At 44.0% G+C, this 11,190-nt stretch overlaps 1 protein-coding gene across 1 annotated transcript; it reads left to right on the top strand.

Annotated features, from left to right (window-relative positions):
• The first annotated feature begins 9,750 nt into the window (after positions 1-9,750).
• Positions 9,751-10,503, top strand: LOC136013390 (basic proline-rich protein-like). The gene has a single exon (XM_065677153.1). It carries the CDS (start codon positions 9,751-9,753, stop codon positions 10,501-10,503), a length of 753 nt encoding a protein of 250 aa, XP_065533225.1.
• The last annotated feature ends 687 nt before the right edge of the window (positions 10,504-11,190 follow it).

Raw genomic sequence — 11,190 nt, 5'->3', positions numbered from 1 at the left:
TATACAAAACACACCGCTCTCCTCTTGTTCACATCATCACAGAAAAGAAATGAGGCTGGTCAGGCACAGTTTGCCCTTGATAAACTCATGCTGGCTGTTCACAATGATGTTCTTGTCCTTCGTATGTTTGGAAATGGCTTCCAAGAGTATTTGCTCCATAGCTGCCTCAGGGACTGAGGTGAGGCTAACCAGTCTGTAGTTACCTAGATGGTCCTTCTTGCTCTTCCTGAGGATGGGTGCAATGTTTGCCTTTTTGTTGTCATCAGGAGCCTCCTGGCTTTGAACCTGCTATGACCTTTCAAAAGCTTTAGCAGCATTCTAGTGACATGAGCCAGCTCCTCCAGCACCCTCAGGTGCATGCCATCTGGTCCTATCTGAATGTCTATGTGGGTTAAGTGGTCCCCAGTCTACCTTCTCCTACTGTGGGTACAGCTTCATACCTACAGACTGCTACTAGGCTCAGAGACCTGGGAAGGCAGAGGGCAGACCTTACCAAGGAAAACTGAGGAAAAAGACCCATACAGAATACCTGAGCCTTTTCCATGTCCCTTGTCACAGCGTTGCCTGCCCCACTAAGCAATAAGCCCACGTTCTCATTGGTCTTCTTTCTGCTACTGGTGTACTTACAGAGACCCGAGTTGCACTTTAGCTTTCCTAACTGTATTCCTACATGCTTGAACAGCATCTGTTCATTCCTCCCAAGTAGTCTGTCCCTGCTTCCACCTTCTGTGTACTTCCTGTGCTTGAGCTCAGGCAGGAGCTCCATGTTCATCCATGCTGGCCTTCTGCCATGCTTGCTCAACTTTCTGAACATTGTGCGCTATTCTTGCTGTCTGAGGAGGCTGCCCTTGAAGATCAGCCAGCTCTCCTGGGGCCTTTTGCCCTGCAGCAATTTCCCATGAAAGCCTCTCTGAACAGACCTAAATCTGCTCTTATGAAGTCCAGGGCTGTAATTATGCTGTTTATCTTGCTCACTTCTCTCAGGATCTTAAAACTCCAGTCTCACGGTTGCTGCAGCCAAGGCTGCCCTCAACCTTCAGATCTCCAATTAGTTATTCCTTGTTTTTTGTGTAGCAGGTCCAACATCTCCTAATTGGTTTATTGATCACCTGCATCAGGAAAGAGTTTTCAATACAGTCCAGAAATCTCATGGATTGTTTGTGCCACATTGCCCTTCTATCAGGTACTGGGATGATCAGAGCCATCTATGATCACCATGGTCTGTGATGTTGATGCTTTCTTCAGCTGCTTAAAGAATGATTAATCTACAGTCTCAAGTAGGGATATCTACTACAACATTGACTATGCAGGTCCATCCCATACTCCTTACTGTTGTGGAGACGTAGAGTTCAGCAGGTCTGGGAGCAGATGTCTGAGCTTTTGTGGTACTGGGGGGAAATGGCAGGCTACTAGCATGGTATCACATGCCAGAGCACTTCATTGAGAAGCTGTCAGCATTATCAGCACTTCACCATTGATTGATGCTGGCAGGCACCAACTGAGATGGAAAACAGAGGCTATAGAGTAACAGTGAAATTAGCACTGGTGAGACTCAGCTCCAGATTATGACATCTAAATTTAAGTGTGTGGTTACATATGTGGGGCCAGTGTCTAATCTCAAGGTATGAACAAGGGTGTCATACCCTTGGCACTCCTCACTTTTAGGTAAGGCAGCTGAAATAACAGCTGTGGAGGTGGGCTACCTTTCATCAGTAGGACAAAGGAGAAATCCCTACAGCTGGAAGACAAGAGTAATAAAATGCTCACTGTAGAGCTATAAGCGTTTGAGAATCCTTAAGAAGCAGCTCCAGAGAGGCTTGCTGGAAAGGTCCCGTGAGAGGTGGGTACCTCTACAAAGGGGAGAGTATGTACTGAGCTGGGGGCCATTCAAGGCCCCCAAAGATAGAGCCAGTTTGGCATCACACCCACTGCTACAGCAATATAACTGCAGCTGTCCAAGATGATTCAGGCATTCAAGTCTATACACTGGTCATTGCAGAGAGATTTAAAATCTAATGGCAAACGAAACCCACCAACCCAACCTTTTACTAGCAATAGCAGATACAGATCTAAGTTTCTTTTCTGAAGCTTGGTAGCATTTGTACCTAGAGGTACAACATTATAAGACAATATGCGTATTGCTATGTTGCACTATCTTTTATTGGAGGAGAATCAAATTCCTGTGTTTTAAAATCTATTTTAAAATTATTTACGTTCTCCACAATATTAAATAATAATATTAAAGTTTCAGGCAGCATTTTTCTAATTTTCTTTCAGGTAAGTGCCATAGCCCTAAATGCAACACTTTTTTTTTTTCTCTATCAGTCAAGATTTAATGGGTCAGATAAGAATTTCTCGATATTGTTTTCTTATTTCTGCTCCAAATCTACGTGTGTTGTTTTTTTTTAATTCTGCCTCAGACACTTCCTTGTTACACAATGTAGGAAAAATCTTGCCAATGTTGCTCTTTCTTCTTAACTGCCTCTCTGGTTTAGTCTCTCTGCTCCTTTGTTGTTTGTAGTTGCTTATGTGGGCTTTCTTCTTACAATACCTGCTCAGTCTCCAAGTACCTGCCCAGCTCCTTGGTCTTTCCTCCTGCTTGCTGTTTGCAACAAGCCAGCCAGCTGCTTTCTCCTAAGATTATTTCACTAACCCCGTGAAATCTACCCTCAGCTTATGTGTGTGACAAATGTGACACATGTGACATGAGTGACATGTGTGAAATGTGTGCGATCTGTGACGTGTTTGTGACACGTGTTGCGTGTGTGACATGCATGACGTGGGTGACACGTGGGTGAACGCATGTGTGACGTGTGACGTGACATGTGACATGTGTGACGTGTGTGTGACAAGTGTGTGATATGCGACGTGTGTGACGTGATGAATGCTTCTCACTCTGCCTATATGTTGCTATTGAGAACAACTACTCCTGGGCATTCTTACAAACCTGCTGGCCTTGTTCTCACCTTCTGGCAGCCTAGCTGAATTCAGGTCTTTGCCTGTCCTTATCTTTGATTATTTGGGACTTGGCTTTTTGATGGTGCTGGCTGCCCAAAGTCCTCACTGTTTCAGAATTTAAAGTTCTGATTGTTCAGATATTTTGGAAGTCAGGATACTGATCCTGCAATTCATCATTTCTCCACCAACACAGGGCACACAGGCATGTGCATGGAAGTAAGCCCTTCTGAAAAAAAAGGTTTGTATGCCACAGGCAGGACATTTTTAGGTACATTGTTATATCCATTACAGTAACAGATTCTCATGCTTGATTATCACAAAAGCTAGCAAGTGCTTTCTCCACTGTAATCCACAGCAATATTATTTCTGAAATACACTTTTGCAAAATTTCGTGATCCTGTATATGACAGTTACTACAAGCAACTCTAAAATATGGAGCTCTTTCACAAAACCTCATAGTAATACATGACATCCAGTGTATGTACTGTAAAATCACCCTTTGTGATTGTGGATAATAACAGGGTTTTACTGTGCGGGTGGTTTACATTGACAACAAAAATTCATGATAAAACCACAACATCAAAATCAGGCTGACATTGGAAGGAGTGTAGATTGTCAAGTACAATCTGGCAGCTAACTTAAATCACAGAAACTAACTGAATCACATTTTTTCTTGCCTGTTGTGGGTGCTTATATAAGGACATGACCTTTAATCTGCTGAACCCCAGTTTAATTTCTGGTCTTGGAGTTTCAGAAATAGTCTTGGCAAGAAGAGAAGTCCGTGTTAATTCAGACAAATTACCCCACTCTCTCCCAAAAGTGAAGGGTCCTTAGAGAGACCGTTCTGAGATCTTGACTGCTCTAAAGAGGAACAATGACACCTTTGCATTCCTGTCTGAAGGATATATGAATGATGTCTAGGAAGAGCCTGCCTAGCTCTTGCAGTTGTAAGCAACTGGCCCAAATTTTACTTTGCCATAGTTTACAGAAGCTGCAGCTTTCACTTCAGCTAAATCTCAGTTTTGAAGGGGTTTTTATTATTACTTTATAAGGTTTTACTCACGTATCTGATCATGTAAATGTGTAAGCTAAATTTCAATACTGCTTTCTAGTAAAAAGAAGAACACAACAAAAGCATCCAGCTTTACTCCTGATTGTCACATCTTGTGTCGTTATTACATACTTTCTCTAGCATGTCTCTCCAAAAATCTTACCTCCTGGAACTGCTTCTGGTAGTTTTACTCAAAGCTCTGTGTCTCCTTACAGAAGAGCAAGGCCATTTAATTCAATGATGCCACCTCTGGATACGGATATACTCAATATAAATTAAGCTATACAAACCCCAGCTCACTGATGTGGTTAATAATTCACTGCAGGCTTTCAGTGCACCCTTCTCATAGAATCATAGACAAGCTCCTGTAACGTGAAACTCAGGACTGTGTGGACAAATTTCCAGCATGTCTTGCAAGCACTTTCAGAGCATCTGTTTTATAAGGTTTGGGGTGATTACAGCAGTTCTTTACTCCAAAGTCAGAAAATACAGAGTGTACACACTAACTGATGCAGTACAGGTAATTAAGCTGGCGAAGTTATGTTCTCATGTATTCCAGTGAAATCCTAACAATTTCACTCATTACAGTAGGCTTCCTCTAGTCCTGAACGTTACAAAAAAGAATCTGAGCAGTGTGTATGCATTTGAGATAAAGATTCGTTAGTTTCAGAAAATGACATTACTCTAGAGCCTAAAAATTACTTGCTCATTTGTGAAGCCTGCCTTGACAGGAAGATATTTACTTTAAACAAACCCCAAACTTGGAGCCAAAGATTTCTCATGATCAAATCTGTTTGCTCGAAAGACATCTTTTCTTAGTTTCCTTCCTTCCACCACATGCCCACTCCATGCAGATTAGAAAAAATTGCTCTATATCATGGAATCATGACAAGTTTTTTCATCCAAATTAACCTTTGCAAGCTCTGCTGCTTTCCTGTCAACTTCCCAGTTGCTGTCATAATCAGATTTCTGAAGGTTTAGTTTTATTTGAGAGACACAAAACTGCAATGAGCATTTAATCACTCTAGCCAGAGCTCTGAAAGAAGAATGATGCTACATGCCAATGTATGCTACAAAATGCTGATGATGGAGCTCTCTTTTTGTAGCTGTCCAGCCTTGCTGGCTCACAGAGAGAAGTATGGTCACTATCTTCCCTTATTTCCATTTGTGTCACGATATGTAGGCAAACTGCTCTAGAAAGGCTCTCAATAGGGTTTAAAGCAAGAAATCCTGTTTGGAGAATACGTAAGCTAGGAAAAAGGAGTTCTGCATTAAACATCTAAATAGGTACCTCGACAAGACAGCACTGAACAAGCAATTTCACATCTTCTTTGGAGAGAGGAAGCAGATCTTCCTTTTGCTCTCTGGTTCATCAAATGAAGACTGAATATAAGCCTGAAGACAGCAAGATGTTCAGTTGCCTCTGTGAACAGGCAGGCAAAGATGTTAAGATTGAACTGGGTGTATGGGAGTATGATTCATGAGAAGGCCTAGTTTCATGGGAAAAAGGTGCTAACTGACAGCAACCCAATTGCCCTAAAGATAGGACTTCCCAGGAAAATACGCATTGGAGTTTCTCTCCAACAGACAAGGTTTTGCACTCAAAACGAGGAATGTTAATAATAATTGTACAAATCAAACACGCAATGACATCCTAGGAGCTTAGAAAGCTTAACTGTCAGTCTTGTTAAAGGGTTACACTTAAAAGCCCTGTAGGGTAATCTGAAGTGATAAGAATGAGTTTGTCATCTCTTTGAAAAAATTAGCAGATTAGGTTCCAAGCATTTCTAGAGTTGTGAACTGCAACTCTGGTAACACTGCTGACTTCCGTAATGTGTATGAGGTATCTCCAACATCATAGTGGTCACTGAATGTTAAATAGCCAAGGACAAAGCTTATCAAGAAGGCAGACATAAATTTAGTGTGCCTTGCTTGCCCTTTAGCTTCTTTGCTACCTGTTTCTTTAGATAAAGGGAGGAATATAACCACAAGCCTTCACAGTCTGCCGAAACATCAAAGCACGGGAAGAGCTTTACATGTTTAAAATCACATTGAAAACAGTTACAGTTAATGTGTAGAAGACATTTATTGAGAACATAGTGTCTGTAGTAGAAAGATGTTCTTTTGAAAAAACCCCAGTTCTGACCATGAAAGTGAAAGGCAATACACAGACTGTGAGTTTGTTACAGAAAAAGGGCTATCTGAAATTGTAAGCATTTTCTTATTCTATTTACCATCTTTTATCTCACCAGAATTGACATCAGTGGGTATGTTCACCACATCTCTGTGAAAGTTTTTTTTCACTCTAACTTTATATCCCTCTGCTTAGATTTATTTCAGATAATCACAGTGGTTTAGCGGTTTTTAGATACTGTGCTTGAATATTACTTTGTGAAACTGATGCTTTTGTCAATCAATCAGCAGTATTTCTTCTGACTTTCACAAATGTCAAACATATTTGAACTCCTACATTTTCTTTAAAATACAGGTTTTTAAGTAATGTTAAAAATAATTACTGTCATCTCACACTGTTCAGTAACTGACTTGACTTAAAAATAAATGATACTTTTCATACTTTTCTTAACTTACATTTGGATCAGCCACAAACAGTGGTTTTGTAGGCACTGAAGGTAGAGACTATAGATTCCGCTGCCCATCCCCATTGAAATATTCACCTATGATGCCATGCACAAAGGTTACGCCCGTCCTCTAACCCAAGACTTAGTTACATATTCAAACTGAATGCAGTATGGGTCTCAAAACAGGTAATGAATGTAAGGTTCAAATTGCTCCCTCCCTGACAAAAGCATCTCAGCACAGGTTTCTGGGCCGAGGGACCACAGTCCCACTGAAGCATGAAGCAGTGCCCAACATGTTGCTCTAGTCCTGAGGCAAGACAGCATCAGGCAGAAGGAGATTTTCGATTGGTTGATAGTGAGCAGAGCATCAGTATCTAATTGACGTTTATACCTTTTGGGTAAAAAATCCCCTGCTGTCACTATTGCCGACAACCTGGCTCAAATTTCTCTTCTCACAACAACAGAAAAATGCTGCTAGGTGCACCTGAAGGAATCCTGCCTGGCAGAAATAATGCATAGAAAACTCAGGCTGTCCCTCAGTGCACCAGCAATGATCCAGTTCAACCTATTGACAGTCCAGATGAAAGCCTGTCATGTTCTGATAATGCATTGTCCTCTGCAAAAGAAAAATTCCTATGCTTTGTTGCTTAGAGTGACCACTCCTTCACAGGTCTGCAAAGCCAGTATTGTGCTGCTGTGCACAGCACCTTTGGAAGCTGTGCCTGTAGAAATCATTCTGAAGATCAGTTATTCCCAGTAGAATTAATTCAGGCTCTGATCCCACCACTTCCTGTATGCCCTTGGCTCCCAATCTGGGAGATGCTCAGTGACAGGCAGAATTAGGAGAACTGTTCCTGGTCTCGCAAAAATCAGCTGCAGAACTTCAAATGCCTTATGCGGTCAAGGATCAGTCTCCCTGTGAAGAAGAGGATAAAAACGAGGACACCTGTGATATCTTTGCACAAAAGATTGTTCAGTGCCACTGTGTAATGTGAAATTCACTGGAAATCTCCTCAGGCTTACACAAACAATAATTTTGCATTGAGAATGTTTTAATGATGGTAATAGTATGGCTCAAAAATACCATGTAAAATACATAATCTTGAGATCAGTGGTGAGTAAAAGGTACTGAAATGACAGTCTTTCAGTTCAAACAAAGCACAGTGTTAAAATTCTGGTGGTTGCGTTTGGAAACAAAAATTGTCAGCTTCTGACTGATGTAGCCACCTCCCTGGCTAAGTGTCAAAATAGGTCAATAGAGCTTTCTTTTCACAATAGGTAGAAGTAAATGGAAACTTTGCTCTGTTCCAGCCTAGATCAGTAGGAAAAGAGATGTTCTCACTGTCAGATAGCTTCTACATTTGTTACATGATACTCAAGTGATATTAAATGACAGCTGGCAGGTTTTCAGCAAAGGAAAACACTATTGGTACCTGAGGATGGCACCATTTCTTGCATGCTCACACATTAAACGCTGGGGACCAGCAATGTAAAACACTGCAGCACCTCAAGGTTCAGCTCAGCCAAGCACAGCAAGGTCAGCCAGTGGAGCAAGAGGAAGGCAGGGAAGGGGGTGGGGGGGTGGAGATGGCAGTCTGACCATAACCCCAGCGTCTAGGGCTCAGTTTCTAATGGCAACAATCTCAAAAGCTTCTCTGTACACAGCTTCCTAATTAAGCGTTATATAAAAGTGCTGTGTTGCGATCAGTGCATCCTCCCTCACAGGTTCTGACTTCACTTTCAGACCCGGCAGTCTATTAAATAATTCAGTCTAAAAGTTCCTTACACTTAAGCAGGGACTGTGAAATAAATACATGGTCTGGGTCTCAATACCATTAACCACTGTGTTTTCCTTGCCCAAGTACTGCTTGTGATCACCATGTTCCTTCTACTTGGAACCACATCCAAATGTCCTTGCTAGGCCATTTTCTAAATGCATGTCTAGCTTCATTATAAAAACTATGACAAACTTGATCGAATAACAGATTACAAGAGCTGTGCACGGAAAGGTGTAAATGGAACAAAGGTCATAAAAAGAAGTAACATCTTTTTAAAACTTGCAGCAGCATTTTTCCCAAACATGAAAAATAATCCTTTTAAAAACAGGCTCTCAGTCACACAGCAAATCTGCAACGAAGCAAGGCTACCAGCAAGACTGAGTACTTTTAAAGGAAAAATAGAACTCACACCGTCATAGTGAGCAAAAAAGTAATGCCCTAAAACACCTAAATGGCTATATATTATTCATCAGAATGCTTTCACGATTACAATTAGTACACACACATTTACTGTGCTTCCAAACATTGGTGGGAATGTCGATGTGCTTACATGAGTGTAACAGAGATCTGTGTATTTTCCTTACAGCAAACTATTATTTTTAAAACAGTGTAGGAACAGGAAACAGGAAAGCAGATATCTGAAAAAAGGGCTTACCTACTATTTGGCTTACAGCTATCGCTATTTTTGTGCATGTGGAGAGAATTACATATAATCCACAGTAAAGTGAGATTTTAACATCTTTGTGCACAACCATGTGATTTTCAGAATACAGGATTCCACCGTGCTACAAATGCTACCACGACTGCTCCGCCCATGATCTGGACAAACGTGTTTCAGTGTTGGGTGGATCAGTGTACTAATCAAGGCGAGGCACAGAAGCGTTACTGCAGAGGTGTACCCGTGGTGCCCTATAGCACCGTATCCAGTTCCTCAGGATATTGCTTTTTTTCTGCTCTCTCTTCCCCTCTTCTCCTTTGGTGTCTGCGTATGTCTGGTGGTAACAAAGGGAGGGAGAAAATAAGGTTGTGCTCAGTACATCTTCCATGACTCTTTTAAATACTTGAGGCTTCTCCAGAGCTAAACTAACGGGAATACTTTTCCTTCTCTTCTTGGGGAAAAGGAGTAACATTAACGAAACAAGGCAGCTTTTCCCACTCAGGGAGAGGCGTTCCCCAAGAGAGTTTTGGCTTTTGGCCACTTGTTGGGAGAGAGGGGAAGAAAGAAATAGAATAACCCAACCACCTCATCTTGTTTCTAAGCCAAATAATAGCCAATACTCTTAGGCTCCTTTAGCATTTGACTTGAACCGGTCCCCACCGCAGGAGGCAGGCACTGCCCTACACCCCCGGTGACACCTGCGGGCGGCAGCGCAGCCCATGTGCCATGACCGGCTCCTCCGCGGCGCCGGGCCGAAGGCCACCCCGCACAACTTCGCTTGTCCCTCCCTCCCTCCCTCCCTCCCTCCCGGTCAAAGCGGCCTTCTCGCCGCGGGCCTGGGGCAGCGGGCAGTGGGCAGCGCAGTGCTCGGGCCGCCGACCCGCCGCCGCCGCCGGAGTCGCTGCGTGGGGGGAAGCTCAACCAAAGGCGCTGGGCTCGCAGCGCCGCGTTCCCCTCCACCCTGCTCCTCCCTTCCCCTCCCCGGCAGGCGGGAGGGAGGGCGGCCGCCCGCTTCGCCTCGCCCCTCCGAACATCTGCAGCCCGCTACAAGAGCGACTTGTGTGCGCTGCCCGGCCTCCGGATGAAGCCCGCCTTTGTTTGCCCTCACCCCCCCCCCCCGGCGCGGCGGCGAGGCGCCGCGCATATCAACCACCTCCCTCGGGCCCGGCCCGGCACCCCGGGCAGCCGTTGCGCCTGAGGCGGCCCGCCCGCAGGTTGCCCCGGCAACGGCGGGGCCTGCGGGGCGGCTGCCGCCCGGCCCGGCCCGGCCCGGCCCGGCCCGGCCAGCCCCGCGGGAAGAGGCGCGTTGGGAGCACCCCCGTGGCCTTAGGAGGCAGCGGGCGCCGTGCCGTGCTCCGCTCTGCCTGTGGAAACCCGCAGCTCCGGCGTCCCCCCGCCCCGAGGCGGCTGCCCAGCCCCGGGCACGGCAGCAAGGGCCCGGCCGCTCCCTGCGTGTTCGCGTTTCTGAGCCCCCGGTAGGTTAAGGCGATGGAAACGCTGCACCTTTCTTCAGCAGGATGCTCCTAAACGCCACTTCGCTAGTGCCAAACTGACACAAAAATCACGTTTCCGGAGGTTTTTGAGCCATCTCGGTGTTCTTACCCAGCTTACTCAGGTTAGCTGAGTGCCCCACACCCTGAGCGAGGGTTTGTTTGCCGGGGTTTGCATCTTGTTTGGCGTTTGCCTGTCAAGGTTTGTCGTGGCAGACCAGAAATAAAGCAGAAAGGAGCAGAAAAAATACCAGGACTGAGCTGCACTCAGATAATTGTGGGATGGGTTTTGATTTTGATTTCATTTAAGATTAAATTGGAGAAAAATAAGCGATGATAGGTGATTAAACAGTACTTTTTTAAAAAAAATCTGAAAGCCAGCAAAAGTAAGACTGAAGCTAAATAGCGTAAATTAATTTCCTTAGGAAATGTGCTACTGTAAAAGCAATAAAAGTTTGTCTAGGAATGGACTATGAACCCTTTGAAAGAAAGAATCGTGTTACGTATGTTTAGTCATAAACTAAAGTGAAGTCCTGGCACTCAAAGAGTGGCATTGCTTTCCTATGTGCTTTTACTGTATCTTGTGACTTAGTTTATCACGTCATTTATGTTACATAATACACAAAGGACCCCAAAATAGTAATTCTCTTTAGAGATTGCTGTTTATTTAAATATG

This window comes from Lathamus discolor, chromosome 4 (assembly GCF_037157495.1).
Source record: "Lathamus discolor isolate bLatDis1 chromosome 4, bLatDis1.hap1, whole genome shotgun sequence".
In the NCBI taxonomy this organism is placed as follows: domain Eukaryota; kingdom Metazoa; phylum Chordata; class Aves; order Psittaciformes; family Psittacidae; genus Lathamus; species Lathamus discolor.
The sequence above is the reverse complement of the archived record's forward strand: the minus strand, read 5'-3'. Positions and strand labels throughout refer to the sequence as shown.

What these genes read in the sequence shown, in the direction of transcription:
- LOC136013390 (XM_065677153.1), top strand. Translation starts at nt 9,751, where the DNA reads ATGACCGGCTCCTCCGCGGCGCCGGGCCGAAGGCCACCCCGCACAACT.